The sequence below is a fragment of the Bos mutus genome, chromosome 19 (genome assembly GCF_027580195.1).
Source record: "Bos mutus isolate GX-2022 chromosome 19, NWIPB_WYAK_1.1, whole genome shotgun sequence".
NCBI lineage: Eukaryota > Metazoa > Chordata > Mammalia > Artiodactyla > Bovidae > Bos > Bos mutus.
In genome coordinates this window covers 53,887,424-53,905,746 of record NC_091635.1, presented here as the reverse complement: position 1 = coordinate 53,905,746, position 18,323 = coordinate 53,887,424, and the positions used below count along the sequence as shown (strand labels likewise).

The following is an 18,323-nucleotide window of genomic DNA, read 5'->3' as shown; positions in this document are numbered from 1 at the left end:
TGCCTCCCCACCTGCCCCCACCGTCCTTCCCACCCTGGACGTTTCTGGAACTGTAGGATGAACGGCAGAGCAGGAAGGGACCTACTCATGGGGAAGTGGACCCCAGGCTGCGTGCGGTCACTAGATAGGGGTCTGGGGGCCTTCCTTCCGGTGCATGCTTTTCTCGCCACTCTTGTCTCCTGGCCAACCTCTTAAGTGTTAATGTGACCCAGCCCCCCACAGTGGTCTTGCTCTTCTCTTTAACAGCTGGTTGAAGAATCGTTTCCCTGTATAAACCCCGTGGAGGTTTTCTGTTGTTTCCTGCCTGACCTGGCCGCCTGTCTTTGCTTTCCAGCCACACCTTGAGCCCTGCAACCTTCAGGTCTGCTTGTAGCCTTTCAGCCAGCCCTGAAGATGCTGCGGCCTCTGCTGGGGAGGCCCTTCTCCCCTTCCTTTCCTGGCTCCCTCCTGCTGATCTCGAGCCTCAGGTCATGCCCAGCCCTGCACCCTCAGAGCCTCACCAGGCTGCAGCAGTGAGCCTGCTACTTGACTGAAAGCAACTTCAGGACAGAGACCGTGTCTTGGTCCACTTATCCGTCGGGGTGAAGACGGTGCACTTAGTAGGTCCTCAAAGCATGTTTGATAAGAGAATGAATGAATGTGGCTTGCCTCCAGAGACAGTCCTCTGCAATTTGTATTCTCTTAACCTCTTGGTCTTCATTCTCACTCTCTTGGGATTCAGCAGATGTTTATTTGAGCACCTACTGTGTGCCGGGTGCTTTTACATACTTATCTCTGGTGGTGCTTGTGGCAGATCCGTGATGTGTATGTATTGCCTTCACTTTGCCCATTTCTCAGCTGAAAGGGACTCAAGCCCAAGGTTGCCAGTTCAGGCCCCCGCCTCCTTCTGCTCATCCCTGGCTCGTCCCTCCTCTCATGTTCAATACGGTAATAGTGCAGAGTCTTTGCTTTTGTTGAGATCTCCACCCCCCCGCTCCCCACTTTCTCTCCTGTAAGATGGCACAGGCAGCTTCTTGTGGAGCCCTGACTGTACATTAGAACCATCTGGAGAAATGAAAAAATACTGATGCCCCGGCTTCACCTCAGACCAATAAAGTCAGAATCGCTGAAGGTGGGTTCTGGTATCTGTAGGTTTTAGGGGCTCCCCAGGCTGTTCTCGGAGAAGGCAATGGCACCCCACTCCAGAACTCTTGGCTGGAAAATCCCATGGATGGAGGAGCCTGGAAGGCTGCAGTCCATGGGGTCGCTGAGGATTGGACACAACTGAGCGACTTCACTTTCACTTTTCACTTTCCTGCTTTGGAGAAGGAAATGGCAACCCACTCCAGTGTTCTTGCCTAGAGAATCCCAGGGACAGGGGAGCCTGGTGGGCTGCCGTCTGTGGGGTCACACAGAGTCGGACATGGCTGAAGTGACTTAGCAGCAGTAGCAGCAGGCTGTTCTAAGGTGCAGGCGGGGTTGAACTCCGCTGTCCTCGGGGGAGTGTCAGGGAACCTGCAGCCTGGCTCAGCTCCCTGGATTAGGTAAAACTTGCTCATCAAGAACTGATTGCCATGTGCATCTAAAATATGTTAATGAAGGTAATCAAGGCTAAGGGTTAAGGCTGCCGTTTGTTCTTTTCATGAAATCAGGTGGAGGGCCTGGGGGATGGGACGCCTTGGCTTCAGAGCCTGCCTGCCAGCCGGTTTTTATCCTTTCTCTCGCAAGAAGAGCCGTGTCCTTGATTCTGCAGTCCTCTCTGGAGCTGTCTTCCCCAGAGTCCAGTGGTGCCCAGTGAAGCCTGATTCTTCTTTACGGAGGGTCTGTCTCCTGACCGTCCTTCCTGACATGCTTTCTCGTCCCATGCCTCGAGCTTTCCTGCGTGTCCTGTATTGGAGGACCCAGCGACTCTTCTGGGTCTAAGAAAGTTTGAAAGGCTTAACTTCCTTTAAAAAGTTAATTATTTAAGTGACGTGCAGTTGATTTGAAATGCTGGATTAGTTTCTGGTGTACAGCAAAATGATTCAGTTGTCCATAAGCATATTCTTTTTCAAATTCTTTTCCGTTATAGCTTATTACAAGGTACTGAATGTAGTTTTCTGGGCTATACATTGAGACCTTGTTGTTTATTTTATATAGAGTAGTATGTGTCTGTTAACCCCAATCTGTTTAACTTATCTCTCCCCCTCCCCTCTCCTTTGGTACCCATAAGTTTCTGAATCTGTGCATCTGTTTCTGTTTTGTAAGTGTGATCACTTGTATCATATTTTAGATTCCACTCATAAATGATATCATATGACACGTGTCCTTCTCTGTTTGGCTTACTTCACTTAGTATCATAGTCTCTAGGTCCATCCATGAGGTCGCAAATGGCATTATTCCATCCTTTTTTATGGCTGAGTAGTATGCCATTGGCGGAGAAGGCGATGGCACCCCACTCCAGTACTCTTGCCTGGAAAATCCCATGGACGGAGGAGCCTGGCGGGCCGCAGTCCATGCGGTTGTGAAGAGTCGGACACGACTGAGCAACTTCACTTTCACTTTTCACTTTCATGCATTGGAAAAGGCAATGGCAACCCACTCCAGTGTTCTTGCCTGGAGAATCCCAGGGACGGGGGAGCCTGGTGGGCTGCCATCTATGGGGTCGCACAGAGTCGGACACGACTGAAGCGACTTAGCAGCAGCAGCAGTGTGCCATTGTGTGTGTGTGTGTGTGTGTGCTGTGTACATGTGTACACATCCCACATCTTTATCCATTTATCTGACGATGGACCTTTAGGTCACTTCCATGTCTTGGCTACTATAAGTAGTACTACTGTGAATACTGGGGAATATGGATCTTTCTGACTTAAGAGTTTTGAGGAGTGAGATTGTTGGATCATAAGGAACCTCTATACTGTTCTCCATAGTGGTTGCAGGAGCTTACATTCCCACCAACCATGTAAGAGGGTTCCCTTTTCTCCATACTCTATCCAGCATTTATTTGTAGAGTTTTTAATGATGGCCATTCTGATGGGTGTGAGGTGGTACCTCATTGTAGTTTTGATCAGTGAAATGCTTCACCTCTGAGTAGAAACCATCTCTCTGGTAGTTGCTACCCAAGTGACCTGCAGTGTTTAAGGAAGAGTGATTTGGTAAGTAGGAAGGGATGGTCTGAACTTGTCACCGTAGCTGTGCGTTCATCAATCCCGAGGACTGCACACGGGCTGGCTTCAGTTAACACTGACCATGGCTTTGAGCAGGGGCTCAGACACCTCTTTCCTCCCAAGTCAGCGCTGGGGAGGCTGGAGCCAGGGCGGAAGCCCTGAGCGAGGTTTGTGTTGGCAGCGTGGGCTCGAGGCAGGGCCGGCCTTGGGGGCTCGGTTGGAGGTTCAGGAGCTTCCTAAGGGCTGCGTTCTTGGAGTTAGGATTTCACATTTGCCGTCCCAGTTTGTGTTGTTCAGATCAGGGTCTTATGCCCATTTTTCAGAAGGCGAAGGTGACTCCCAGTGCCGTAGAGGGACTTGACCTCTGGCATCTGATCAACCAGGGGGAGTTACTTGGTATGTTCAGTGTACACAGATGTGCTTGAAAGTGAGAAACCTGGGGGCAGAGAGAAAAATTTCAAATTGCTTCCTATAGATCATCACTGTCGGCAGGATTACCGTGGACCCACGCCTCGGCCGAGACCCCTCACTGCGAGTCCCCCTCTGCGTCTCCAGGAGGATTCCGCCCTGGGTGGGTGGATCGGGTTCCCACGGCTGGAGGGACAGGCACAGGTGGAAGGGGCTGAGTTCCTCCCAGCTCACCACGCTGTCCCTCCTCTTTCTGAGGTTTATTAAGTATCTGCTTTGGCTGCTTGTCCCTGGACTGGGGCTTTGGAGGCACCTCTTTGGTATGCAGAAATGCACGTCTTCCTCGGAAAATTCAGCAGTAGCAGAGGGTGCTTGCTTAATTTTGATTAATACCATTGGTGTAAAAGAGGATGGGTTTGAATTGCCTCTGTGTGTTAGTAATCATTTGAACCCTGGAGAGTCTCTGGGGCCTTCTGTGTACTGAACCCCTCACTCTGTAGCCAGTGCTGGGGGCCAGGGGCTCTGAGAAGGATGGAGGCAGCACCTGCGGATGCAGAGCAGCTCGGTACCTGGGATGAGGGTGTGATGGCCAGCCGGCCACCTCGTTCATTCAGCATCGGATGATGCACGGGTCACGAACCTTAATTTCCTGTGCTTTCCAAGGCAGCACTCCATCTCTGTACCTCTCTCTGTTACCCCCCAGCACCCCCCGTCTGAGTGCCACTGGCGAGGATATTACTGTCTGATACCAATCTGTGGACAGGTCACCCTCTCTGGCTGCAGCTGTTCCCCTAAGGGTAAGAGGAAGTAGTATTTTTTAAATTAGCCTGGGAGGGAGCCGGGCGAGGTCTCCGAGAGGACTGGGGAGTCAGCTCCCTGCTGAAGCAGGCGGGCTCATCATTTCATTACAAGATCACGCTCTTTTAGGTGAGTTACGTTGTTTTAATCAGAGGTAGGGTTGTAACCTGGCTATGTCGCCTAATTGTGTGTGAATTGTATTCTAGCCCCATATAGACGAAGGCTATTTTTTTCCTTCCACTTTTAAAGTTACTTAGAGTAAATGCCAAATTGTAGCCTGAACCCTAATGCTCTCTGGCTAATAGCTATAGATGGGGAGAGAGTGCTCTGAGGAACATTTGGGGTTATGAATGTGATTAGTTTCCTCTGATGTTAGATTAATTTCTGCAGTTGACAATATCACATATTGTTACCCCCTTTGTCCAGTGGTCAGGGTGGGTGAGTCAAAGTACACAGAATTAGCTGGTGGATGAAACAAGTGGGAAACATGCTTTCTTGGACACTTGGGTTTGTTTTAAGTCCTGTTTGCATTCAGATTCTTGACTTAGGGATCTTTTTGGCCTGTTATTAAAAAAAAAAAAATCCCCAAACAACTTTACTGAGATACAGTTCACATGCCATATAATTTACCCGTTTGAAGTGTGTAGGCCAGTGGTTTTTGATCTATTCACCAGTACGTGCACACATCGCCACGGTCGGGTTTAGAGAATTTTCACCACCTCACAAAGGAGTCGCGCACTCTTTAGCCATCACCTCCTGACTCTGCCCCAGGTCTAAACAATCCCTAGTCTACATGCTGTCTCTCTGGTCTTCCCCATCAAAGTTCCGTAAGAATGGAGCTGCACAGTATGTGGTCTTTTATGGCTGGTGCAGTATTTTCAGATCTCATCACTTTGGAGCGTATGGCAGTGCTCCATTCCTTTTTGTGACCACATAATATTCCACTGGGCTTTCCAGGTGGCTCAGTGGCAAAAGAATCTTGCCTGCAGTACAGGAGCTGCAGGAGACGTGGGTTTGATCCCTGGGTTGGGAAGGTCCCCTGTAGGAGGAAATGACAACCTACTCCAATCTTCTTGCCTGGAGAATCCCATGGACAGAGGAGCCTGGTGGGCTACAGTCCATGGGGTCGCAAAGAGTCGGATATGACCCAAGTAATTTCCCACAATACTCCGTTATGTAGATAGATCGCATTTAATTTATCCATCCGTCTATCCATCCATCCATCAGTGGGCATTCGGGTTGTTCTTTTTGATAAACAGAGCAGATTGCTGCTGTGAATGTTTTGTGTGGAAGGTTTTGGATAGACATATATTTTAATTTCTCTTGGTATATAGTAAGACTGGAATTGTTGAGACCTATGATAACTCTTAAGAGCAGCTAGGCTGTTTCCCTAAGTGAATGCACCATTTGATCTGCCCACTAGCAGCGTCTGGCCTGCTGGTCTCTCATCTCAGCTTCAGAATTGAAAAGGGCCAAGTCAGACTTGCTCCTCATGGCACCCTCCCCCACCACCATCTCCCTTTCGCCGGTTCTTTCTGCTGGGAAGTCACGAGCAGAAGTGTATCAGAGACTTCCCTCGTGGTCCAGTGGTTGAGAATCTGCCTTTCATTGCAGGGGACGTGGGTTCAATCCCTGGTTGGAACTAAGATCCCACATACTGTGGAGGAGCTAACCCCAGGCACTACAACTTGAGAAGCTCAAGCACTGCAGGGGGTGGGGATTATATGTGTGTGTGTATATATATATATATATATACATACATGTAGATACGTATGCTTTTTAAAAAGGTGTAGGAGATTCAGCAAATAGGAAGTTTGAGGAATTTCCTGGAGGTCCAGTGGGTGGGACGCCACATCCCGAGGCAGAGGGTGGGGTCTGGTCCCTGGTCGGGGGCCTGAGACCCCCACGAGCTCAGGGTTGGGACGCCTCATTTTGGGACTCGGGGCGCTCGTGTGCCTGTGCCTGTGTCCACGGCTGTGGAAGGGAGGCTGGAGCCGGCTGAGGGCGCTGTGAGGCCTGAGGAGGGCCGCGGTGGGGAGGGCTCTGCCCGCAGCGGGGACAGAGCGCTTGAGCGTGAAGGAGGCGCAGGCACCAGGCCTTCACTCAGGGGAGGGCGCCTTTCGCCAGGACGGGGCCTGCCCCCACATCAGCCCCGGCCCCCTGCGTGTGGTCAGAGGCGCTTGCAGCCGGTGGGTCGTTTCTCCTCAGGCTGGCTCTGCTTCTCTGACCCCCTCGCCGCCTCGCCTCATGCTTTGAGGCAGAGCCTTGATCCCCGCCACAGCGGGTGTGCAAGTGATGAGTGTGGCCTGCCTTTCTTGGGAGGCGGATTCGGACGGTCACATGCGGGCTGTAGCTTTCTCCCGCCCATCACGTCATGGTGGAGGGCCCTGTGGACCACAGTCCCCTGTCACCGAGGAAAGGGGGCTGAGGTCACGGTGTCCTGGGGCCTCCCCCAAGGCGGTCTCTGTGTTGGTTCCTGGGGCTGCCACACTCTGGATGATGGAAGCAGCAGATGTGCCCCTTCACGGTTCAGCAGTCTAGATGTTGGATGTAGAGGTGTTGGCAGAGCCCCTTCCAAGGTTTTGAGGGAGAAACCGTTCGTTACCTCTCTCATAGCTTCTCAGAGCCGCCGGCATTCCTCGGCTCGTGGACACATGTCTCCCATCTCTGCCTCTGTCTTCATACGACCATCTTCTGGTTTGTATGTGTATGTACCCGTGTGTATGTGTGTGAGACCCTTTTCCTCCTCTAATCAGGACTCCTCATTGGATTAGGGCCCATCCTATAGGATAAAGGTCCATCTTGTCAACCTATGGTTTTTCCAGTTGTCATGTACAGATGTGAGAGTTGGACCATAAAGAAGGCTGAGTGCCAAAGAATTGATGCTTTTGAATTGTGATGCTGGAGAAGACTCTTGAGAGTCCCCTGGACTGCAAGGAGATCCAACCAGTCCATCCTAAAAAAAAATGTCTTGAATATTCATTGGAAGGACTATTCTTTGGCCACCTGATGCAAAGAGCCAACTCATTGGAAAAGACCCTGATGCTAGGAAAGATTGAGGGCAAGAGGAGAAGGGGAAGACAGAGGATGAGATGGTTGGATGGCATCATTGACTCAGTGAACATGAATATGAGCAAACTCCGGGAAGGAGAGAGCAAAGGCCAGGGAAGCCTGCTGTGCTGCAGTCCATGGATTGCAAAGAGCTGGACGTGACTTAAGAGTGAAGGACAGCAACAGCTCCACCCAGGTGCTTTCATCTCAAGACCCTTTACGAATTTTGCCAGCTGCAAGATCCTCTTTCTAGATAAGATCACATTCTGAGGTTCTAGGTGGACATGAATTTCAATGGACCCAGCACACCAATGTAGTCTCTTCTCCACAAATGAGCCTAGAAATTTCTGGAGAAGATTAAGTTCCGGACTCGTGTTCTGAATCTGTGTGTTACGTGAGTTTTGCCTTTGGATTCAGAAGTGATGGTGATGGTGGTGGGAGTGGAGGTGTTAGTGGTTGGCGAGAGGGTCGTTTACAGGGAGAAGGGAGGAATGGAAGAAAGTATCGGGAGAACCTGGGAATTGTCGAGGGCAGGCCTCTAAGAGGAAACACTCTGGAGGATGGGGCCATGGGGCGCGGGACTCCTGGGACCTCAGTCAGCCCACCTGGAGTTCTTTACCATAGAAGGTCAGTCCGGCTTCGTTCTCAGATGCAGAGTTGATGATACCATACAGTCTTATCCCAGGTTCTGAAGAACAAGGTATTCACCAAATTTAGAATCTCATATGAAATCGCATGGTGTCTGCCAGCATACCAGTTCTCTCTTGTCTCTCTGTCTTGCCTTTAACTAGCACGTGAGTCACCTTGCTGGGACTTGATTTTTTCATCTGTATAATGGGGATAATGGGCAGTCAGATTTGCAGAAGCCCACCCACTGCTAGCATTCTAGTGTCCTCTGGGGGCTCCTACAAGCTCGGGGTTCCCTCAAATGGGAGAACATCTGCAGAGAGGCCATGTGCTTGGGTGGTGGAGATGTCTTGTGCTTTTCACTAAGGGGAATGTGAACTCTTTTCAGGAACATAGTTATGGCAAGAGCTGACTTAATTTCCCTGGGCCTCTCTCGCACCCGTTTCAGACTCTCCTGAGCTATTTTCTGCCTTTCCATGCTTTTATTAGGATCACAAATATTTGTTGTTTTTTCGTTGTTTTCTTGGGTGACAGCTAATATCTTGGGCCAGTGCTGGTGGAGTTAAATTTCCCCTTCAATCTCATCAGAAAAGATTCTAACAGCCCCACCCTCTGCTCTGAGTACACACACACACACACACACACATACACACCCCTGCTTTATTAGATTTTATAAAAATAAAACCAGTGGCTCCACTCCGAGTGACCATTTCAGATGGAAACACATTTTTCAAAAGAGAGTTTTTGAAACTTTAAAAAAAAAGTCAGCCCTCTGGTTAGAGGCAGGAAGGTGGCGTGTCCTTTGCAGCCCTAGTTAGCAGCTGGCTTTGGCCAGTTCGTATGTGTAAACAGCAATTTTCCAAACTGGAATGGATGCTGGGGTTTTCTTTGTTGAGCCAAGAGGTGCATGGAGAGCGGTGGTGTTTAGTTAAATTATGGGTCTTGATGCAAAACTTTGCAGCAGTGAATTGTGAGAGCCTGAACCCTCCCCACCCCCTTTCTGTGCTACACACACACACACACACACACACACACACACACACACACACACACAACACTTCCCAGAATGTGGCCCTGGACCCTAAAAGGAGGCATCTATTGGAGGAGGGGCTGTCCCCAAGGCTGCAGGGCTCTCGCTGTGGGTGGGTATCTCGTGTCTCTCAGAGTGAAAAGCATTCACATACCCGAAGCGTTTTCTTCGGCCCTTCCGCCAAAAGTGCCAAGGCAAGGACGTTTCAGATCCGTCTCCTGGAGGGTTTCAGGCTGAGCTCTGTCTTGTGCAGATGGGCGGCTCTCTCCATCAAGGTGCACTGTGTGTGTCAGTGTGAAGGCTGTGGGTTGGAAAACAGCTACCTGAAGGGCCTAGCACAGGAAGGAAGCACGAGTGGGTCCCTCCTATGTGTGCAGAGGACTTTTCTAATTAATTATTTTATTTTAATTGGAGGCTAATTACTTTACAATATTGTGGTGGTTTTTGCCATACATTGACATGAATCAGCCATGGGTGTATGAGTGTTCCCCATCCTGAACCCCACTCCCTCCCCATCCCATCCCTCAGGGTCATCCCAGTGCACCAGCCCTGAGTACCCTGTCTCATGCATTGAACCTGGACTGGTGATCTATTTCACATATGATAATATACATGTATCAATGCTATTCTTTCAAAGCATCCCACCCTCGCCTTCTCCCCCATAGTCCAAAAGTCTGTTCTTTACATCTGTGTCTCTTTTGCTGTCTCGCATACAGGGTTATCATTACCTTCTTTCTAAATTCCATATTTATGCATTAGTATACTGTATTGGTATTTTTCTTTCTGGCTTACTTCACTCTGTATAATAGGCTCCAGTTTCATCCACCTCATTAGAACTTATTCAAATGTATTCTTTTTAAAGGCTGAGTAATACTCCATTGTGTATATGTACCACAGCTTTCTTATCCATTCTTCTACAATGGACATCTAGGTTGCTTCCATGTCCTGGCTATTATAAACAGTGCTGCGATGAACACTGGGGTACGTGTGTCTCTTTCAATTCTGGTTTCCTCAGTGTGTATGCCCAGCAGTGGGATTGCTGGATCATAAGGCAGTTCTATTTCCAGTTTTTTAAGGAATCTCCACACTGTTCTCCATAGTGGCTGTACTAGTTTGCATTCCCACCAACAGTGTAAGAGGATTCCCTTTTGCAGAGAGGACTTTTTATAATACCAAGGACTAGAGAGTCAGGGGCCAGCGAGTTACCAGGCCTGCTCGCTGTTTCCAAAGGCAGAAGAGAGTTAAAGATCTGGGGGTGCTGCATGGTTCCTGGGGTAAATAGAAGCCAAGACTCAAGGATGGGGAATAGAGAGCTACCCCCCAAGGCATGTACACACACACACGCAAGAACACGCATACATAGAAGTGAAACCTGGACAGTACTGATGGGGATTTGAGGACCTTCCTTCTTTAAGAGTGCCCGGAAACGCTGGATGCCACATCTCCGCCCAGCCCTCTTCCTGCTGTGCTGAGCAGTCGTGGAGGTGGGAGAGAAACAGGAGAGCGTGTGACTCCAGCACCCTCCGCTGCCCTCTGCGTCCCTCTCCGGAGTGCAGATCATGGGGCAGCGAGCAGCCCGTGTGGCAGTGACGCCCCCAGAACTGACAAAATGAAGCGCTCCCATTTCCCGCAGCGCCCCTGGCGGGAGGGGTCGCCTGCAGAGCTCCCCGCCACTGCTGCACTCCCCTCCTGAAGCCGCGACGTCGGCGAGCAGCTGACCAAGGGTTGCCCGTCTTTCCACTGGCCTCTTCACTTTCGGAAGGTTTTGATTACATCGGTCTCCTTTCAGTGTTTGCTGAAGAGTGGAACCCATCTCTGCAGCTGAGCTGGTTCCTGGAGAGGATGTTTTAGTCACTTGAACACTTTGGCGCATTGTCTGGGGCTTAGAATTTCTCATCCTTGTTTTAAAAATAAAGTATTTTAAAGACTGTTTTGGGACTGTGTAGATTTATAACTGGGTGTCTTCCCCAGTATTTAGGGCTCTGTCCTGGCAGGTTTATGGCCGTAGGGCAACGGTAGAGGGTGTCAGAGGGGACCTTCTTGTCTCAGCAGTTACTGGGGAATGAACGTGCTGTTGACTTCTGTTATTTAGAATGAACACATGTTGGTCCGTGTGAACGACTGGAATAGAAATAGGGCCAGCTGTCTACACCCACCTGGCTCCACACCATGTCTGAATGAGACCATGGGGTTCGTTTCACGAAATGTCTCTCCAGAGTCGCTTTGAGAACTCCACGAGTGCATGTTTGTAGATCACATTAGTGTTTCTTTATAGATATTTAATTGCTTTGCTGGAGGTTAAAAAAAAAAAAGGAATGAAAAATATAAAATGAAACTGTTGGGCATCTTTGCCAATCTGAAACCACGTGGAGATGCTGGAAAGTGCTTTTGAAATGATAGTGGAAGAGAATGGGGCAACAAGGGTTGATTTATCAAAGTGTTGGATAAAAGATTTCTTTCCACTGCCTGTTTGTTCTGAGCTTGAAGGATGGATTTAGTAACTGACTTTGAATTCAGGTACAGGGACCATGTATTTAGCATCTCTGAGGTGTCCCAGTAGACACTTTGGCATATGTTATTCAATTTAACAGAAATCTTGTGTGGTAGGCTAATTATTATATCTCCATTTTAAAGTGGATTAAACTCCATATTACATTAGAATGTACGTTCTAGCACTTTGCTCGTAGTATTATCTGTTGAACGAATGCATTGGGAAAGTTAGGTTAGTAAAATTTGGTGATTAGGGAGTGTAGAGAGAGATTTAAATGAGGTGAGGGCCTGGTGGAGCTTCACTGTGAAGGTGACCTTGACCCCCCCAGGGGGATTGATGGATAAGCAGGGAGACAAGGAAGGAGAGGAACAAGGAGCTAGATAAGGTGCCTGCCTGTTGGCCAGAGGAGCTCAGTGGTGTGGACACTGGTGGGATCTTCATAGAATGTCTTCACGTACAGTGTCTCATCTAATTTCCTGTTCATCTGAAAAAGATGAAAAAAATAGTAAAGGATGATTTTAAACACACGTGCTAACCACTGCCTGGCGGTCCCCAGCAGTGAGACATATGAGAGTCATCAGGCCATATGTCCCCGAGACGGTGAAGGACGTCCGCTCCGGGGGTGTTCCCGGGTTGGGCTTGGTCCGCGGGCTCTGGTGGCCTGGGTCCCGTCTGGGAGCCACTGAGCTGAAGTGTGAGGGCCTGGGGTCAGGGAGCCTCCCCGTCAGGGCCGCCCGGCCCGCAGATCCTGGAGGGTTCAGGGTTAGTTGGGAGCTCTGGTAGAGGACCGCCGTGCAGCGCGCAGACCCCAGCCTGGAGTGGGTGCTGTCTGTGGTCCCACTCAGACTGAGACTCAGAAGCCGGGTCCCCAGCGCCTTTCACACTCCTTCGCATGGTATGTCTTGAGGGCTGTGTCTCAACTGTTGGGCGGGGTTGTTGGTTCCTTGTCTCCGCAGATGTATCCGGAGACTAGGTGATAAGTGGTCCAGGCAGCCACGCCCCCCAGACTCAGATGTCCTGCATTGACTTTTCATACACATGTGTGATGTGGTGGGTGGCATTTCTTTTAATATTCTCAGATTCCTCTCATTGATTTGGTTTTGGATTTCAGTCTTGGTTTTCTTTGTATGTTCTCTTCAAACATTTTTTCCCTCCCCGGCTTGATGGAAGTATAATTAACAAATAAAATGGTGAGATACTTAAAGTGCACAATGTGACGATTTTTTAAAAATGCTTTTGTTTATTTAATGTTTGGCTGTGCCGAGTCTCCATTGTTGCGCAGGCTTCTCTCTAGTTGCAGAGAGCAGGGGCTCCCGTGTAGCTGTGGCGCTCGGGCTTCTCACTGTGGAGGCTTCTCGTTGCAGAGCACACCTCCAGGACGCTCGGGCCGCAGAAGTTGCAAGCCCCAGGCTCTAGAGCGCGGGATCAATCGTTGTGGCGCACAGGCTTAGTTGCTCTGCAGCGTGTGGGATCTTCCTGGATCAGGGATTGAACCTGTGTCTCCTGCCTTGGCAGGCGGATTCTTTACCCCTGAGCCCCCAGGGAAGCCCTCCAGTGTGATGATTTGATGTGTGTATGTGTGTGTGTGTGACAAGAGTCTACCCATTGAGTTAAGATGTTGTGTTTTTATTGTGTGTGACTAGACTGGGGAGATCCTGTGTCCACTGAGTTTTACATTTTTTTAATTTGATGTTAAAGAGAAACCAAACAAACAAAACAACCCCCAAACCCACGTAGCCTAACTTAGTTTTCAGAATAACATTCATTTTGTCGTCTTTCACTCTTCCGTGTAAGGTTTTTGGTCCCGCTCTGAAGAGCTGACATCACTGACCTTCCGCCTCCTTTTGCTTTGGGACTGGTGGGATTTTGAAGGGGGACCATTCAGAAGTTCATTTGTTTTTGTATCCAGCAAACTGCAGTTGTGGGCTTCTGTGTGCCTGGCCCTGTATTTGAACTGCAGGGCATCCTGAGAGGAGTCAGGAGACGGTCTGGGGGAGGAGGTAAGGAGGGCAGGATTATCACTCACTTTAGCACCAAGTGGAAAGTAGCGAGTGTGTGAGAGGCAGAGGGGCACGGCGTTAGGGGGCTCAGAAGTGAGAGACGCAGCTTCTGGGTGGGGCGGCCATATAGGTATTTGGCATTTTGGAGAAGAGCGTTGCATCTTGGAGGGTAGTCAGCTTGGCATGGGAGGTACCCATGCCAAGGATACCTTGGCGTGGAGAGGTCTCCCAAGGAGAACCTGCGTGGACAGAGGTGGGGAGGCCTGGGGACCAGCTGGGCTTGACTGAGTGTAGGACACGTCAAGGGGACTGGTGAGAAACCCCGAGGGACAGGAGCCCTGGGGGTGGGCACGGGGGGCTGACCCTCCCAGTGCCTGTCCTGTTGGCAGACACAAGCCAGCACCCGGAATGGCTCCGTGCAGGCAGTCTGCACAGAGTTTTGAATTACATGTGAGTTTCTTACTGACACATTCTGTGGGTACTTTCTGGGCAGCATGTCTTTATGCACATAGTTCTCCTTTGTTCGCGTCTCTTCGGTTTAAAATAGCTCTGACGTGTGACTTCACATCACAATGAAGCTGTGTGTTATGGCCAGTGAGGCTTTGAAGTCCACTCTCCATCTGCATGAAATGCCAGCTTTCAGGTTGCGGCCTGAAGGCCTAAGGTATTCCTCGTGACTGTCTCTGGCATCCTGAGACGTCTGAAGGGCCTGCTCTGAGCAGCTGAGATAGTCCTCACATCGCCTTCCTCTCTGGAGAAGTATGCAGAGAGGCTTGTTCAACAGCTCGGTGAGTGTGGCTTCAGATAACCAAGTTAACCCGTCTTCCTCTTGTCGTTTCTTGCAGATGGTCACAAGAACAAAGAAAATCTTTGTAGGAGGACTGTCTGCGAACACCGTGGTGGAAGATGTGAAGCAGTATTTCGAGCAGTTCGGCAAGGTAAGGGGCGTGTGGGGCTGGGGCAGCCTCCTCTGTCCTTCAGAGTGGCTGCTGTGGCCCCTGCCTTTGCCACAACCGTCTCCTCCAGAGCCTTGTCCTTGGACTTGGCTGTCGAGATGTGAATGGGATTCGGCAGGAGCCGAGATGGAAGAGCCTGGCTTGTGGTGGGCACGGAGCCCTGTGCGCCGACAGGAACAGACAGAGCGGCCTTTGAGTGTGGTTTCACCGGCCTTAGCTGGTCGTGTGGGGCCTGGGCTGGGAGCTGACAGGGGCAGCGCCGGCTAGAGAAGGGACTCTGAGCTGGGAGTCACAGGGCAGGAGCTCCCGCAGAAGCTGGTCTCTGTCGGCACTGGGCTTCGTTCTGGGCCTTTCTGGAGGATGCACTGAGAGAAGAGGCTCCCTGGGGGCTGAACGCTCCTCCCCTGTCAAATGCCTGAGGAAACCCAGGAAAGATGCTGGGCGCGAACCTGTCAGGATGTCCAGGAGACAGGAGTGCGATCATCCCCTGGGCTGTGCCGGGGGATTGGGCCCGGAGCGACTCAGGAGGCCCCAGAGGAGTCAGGAAACCGAGTGTGAGAATGCGTGAGTCAGACAGACAGACAGGGTGTGTAACTGTGGGTGATTCATTCGGCCCCTTTCTGCTTGGCGGGGAGGCACGGCCTTGGAGGGTGGGTTCTTCCTGAGGGGGCCCCGTTCCTCGGGGGACTGTTTCCCCCTGGCCCCCACAGGGTGGCTTGGGGGGCGCCAAGCCTTGCTGGCTGTCGTGTGGCGCCCCCCGCGGGCTCGTGTGTCCCAGGAGGCTGGCGGGTGAGTGGGTGTGCAGGCCCGCAGCCTCTGTGTCTTTGAGCAGCTGTGGGCCTGGTCCTGGGTCCACAGGTGCGACGGGCTGCTTCTGCACAGGCCTGTGTCGTGTGCCCCCGCCCCCGCCACAGGGCGGGAGTGCAGAGGCCTGCCTGCCCAGGGTCCTGGAAGACACCGTCCTAAGCTCGGTCATTCGTTTCCCCCATGACACCCGTCACGCGTGCCCTGGGTGGCAGAAAGGCACGGCTGCCCGCCGGCCGGCCTGAAAGTTCTGTGCTTTCGTTCCTTGCCCGCAGTGATGGCCAGCTGGGGGCCCATCTCCGGGAGAGGCCTGTCATGGACTCCTCTTTGGGAGGCAGGCTTTGACTCCTGGTTAGCCTCAGAGCGGGAGATTTTCCTGTTTCTGGCGTTCATCTGTTTCTGCATGGATGGGAGACCATGCTTCCCAGAACCCAGCCTCCTCCCGCCCAGCCTTGCTTTCCGAGTGGCACTCAGCTGCCCTTCCGGGTCGGTTATGAAAGGCTCCTTCCCCACGGCACTGTCTGGCATTGCCAGTTGGGGGCTGATTCATTCTGGCGGGATAAAGAATAGCTGAGTGTGCTGATGTCCGTTGTCTCGCTGCTCTTCAGGACTGATTGAGAGTGCCGATGGGGATGGGTCCATCCCCCAGCCCCGCCCTGCCCAGGGAGAGAGATTGGAAATAATTTAATGAGACAAACACAGCTTGCGTAATGGAAGGCTCTGGAGTGCCGGCCCTCGTTGCTACCGTTTCCGCCTTTAAAACCAGGCTGGGGGGTAGTGTTTGCAAACATGAAGTGGGATTTCTTTTTCGAGCCATAACCTGCCTTGGAATCTCATGGGCCAATTTGCGGGTGTCAGGAAAGTTGATGCTGCCCAGATGGGCTGTTAGAATATCCCGAACAGGCTCGTACTTGCCACATCTCCACACATGCCCGGCGCTGGTCTCTCCTTCTCTTTCTCCTTTCTCTCTCTCTCTGCTTTCCGTTGTCCTTCATTAGCACTTAGCGCTGTGACTCAGTCCGTGGGCTGGTGGCAGGAAGCGGCGAACCCGCAGCAGCGGCCGTCCCTGCTCTGGGAACCGCGTCCTCTTGTCTGCAGACGGCCACAGACTGTCTTCCCTGACTTGGCACTCACCAGGTCCAAAGCCGCTCAGTTAGTTTTGCAGTAATACCTGCGGATTCCAGCAGGATACATAAACCTACCAAGTGTTTTATCGAAGGACTAAGGAGGCCTTTGAGCATATCCCAGCCCTCACGCTCTGTACACTCATGTGTTAGTAGCCTGGTGCGTCAGTGTGCTCTGCGGGTTAGCTGAGTCTGTATTCACAGGAGCCTGTTCCTTGTTTGGCTGGTGGCTGGTGTGACTTGTGTGTTCCCTAGGGTAGGGCCCACTGCCTCTCAGGATTCTGGTATAATTCACTTGAGTGCAGAAGGATCCCAGAAGGGGAGACCCTGCTGCTGGGCCTCAAGGGCCATGAGTGAGCCCTGCACCTGTGAAAGGAGTAACAGTAAATTGACAGACTGAGGGAAACGGAAAAGACACACGCACACACTTGCATAAGGTTTGCTCACACACCTGTGCACACTCCCCACTGTCAGGTTGTTCGGGGATCTTTTCGGTTGGTTAACTGCACATTGCTGCTGCTGCCGCTGCTAAGTCGTGTCAGTCGTGTCCCACTCTGTGCGACCCCATAGACGGCAGCCCACTAGGCTCCCCCGTCCCTGGGATTCTCCAGGCAAGAACACTGGAGTGGGTTGCCATTTCCTTCTCCAGTGCATGAAAGTGAAAAGTGAAAGTGAAGTCACTCTGCCATGCCTGACTCTTAGCGACTCCATGGGCTGCAGCCTACCAGGCTCCTCCGTCCATGGGATTTTCCAGCAAGAGTACTGGAGTGGGGTGCCATTGCCTTCTCCTAACTGCACATTAGGAAGGTGTAATTTAATGAATAATTTAGTGAGTGCGTGTTAAGTGTTGAATATGGGCCAGGTCGGGCTTCCCTGGTGGCTCAGATGGTAAAGAATCTCTCTGTAATGCAGGAGACCCAGGTTTGATCCCTGGGTCTGGAAGCTCCCCTGGAGAAGGGAATGGCAACCCACTCTAGTAGGCTTGCTTAGAGAATTCCATAGACAGAGGAGCCTGGCAGGCTATAGTCCATGGAGTTGCAAAGAGTTGGACGTGACTGAGCGACTAGAACTTCCCCTTTCTTTCTTCCTTGGGCCAGGCCATTGACTTACCTTATTATCTCACTTAATTCTTCTCTGGGGTGCTGGTGGGGGCCCTGCCCATTTTGTAGATTGTTAAGTAGAGCCTTGGTGGCACTGTATCTTTGTCTCAAGGTCACAGCCTCCTGAAAGGTCACAGACTTCCCCTCTAGGCTTGTCTAATAACAGAACCCAAACTCTAGGCCCTGTTTCAACTGCTTACCGACCCGTGAGATAGACTTAGGGCAGGGAGGATGCCCAGGAGAGGCAGAGATGGTGTCCCCTTTGGGTGCCCAGGGGCAGTGCCGGGGACCTGGGCCTGCACAGCCTCCTTGCTTCCACACAGCGGATCCGGGTGTCCCCAGCAGCCCATTTGCAGGGGTGGACAGCACAGGTCAGGGGGGTGAAGTCTCAGCGGAGGTCACCCAGGTGAACCAGGCTGTGTGACAGGCACAGTGCACGCCCTCCTTCCTCCCAGTCCAGAGCCTCCCGCCCCTCCGCAGCCTCCGCCCAGAGTTTCCCGCCTTCTTTGCAGTTTTCGCTCGTTGTCAGGCCTCTTGGTGCTGCCTCTTCCCGTCTTTCCTGAGGTGGCAGCTGTTCGGCTATTTATTTCAGGTGGCAATCAGGGTGGGGAAGGTGGCTGTCCTGGGGCTGAGCTCGGGAGGGCTGAATGTGTCTTTACTATAAGCGGAGTGGGTGCAGGACTGTACACCCAGAGCTTGAAATAACTCGAGTTGGAGGCTTGTAATTGCCTTTGGTGCTTTTCTCCCACTTGCTTCCCAGAGATTTACAACCCCACCCCCAGGTTAGGGGCGTTGCTACTTATCTGTAT

The 18,323-nt window shown here is 51.5% G+C and overlaps 1 protein-coding gene across 10 annotated transcripts in view; it reads left to right on the top strand.

The window, feature by feature from the left end:
• Window positions 1-18,323, top strand: part of MSI2 (musashi RNA binding protein 2) — a 403,990-nt gene that overhangs the window by 130,130 nt on the left and 255,537 nt on the right. For all 10 annotated transcript variants that reach the window (XR_011461308.1, XM_070357270.1, XM_070357268.1 and 7 more), the window contains one exon: window positions 14,376-14,468. Coding sequence is in view for 9 of the 10 variants with exons in the window: in XM_070357270.1 (XP_070213371.1) it covers window positions 14,376-14,468 (93 nt within the window). In the remaining variant the exon portion in view is untranslated. The remainder of the gene's footprint in view (window positions 1-14,375; window positions 14,469-18,323) is intronic.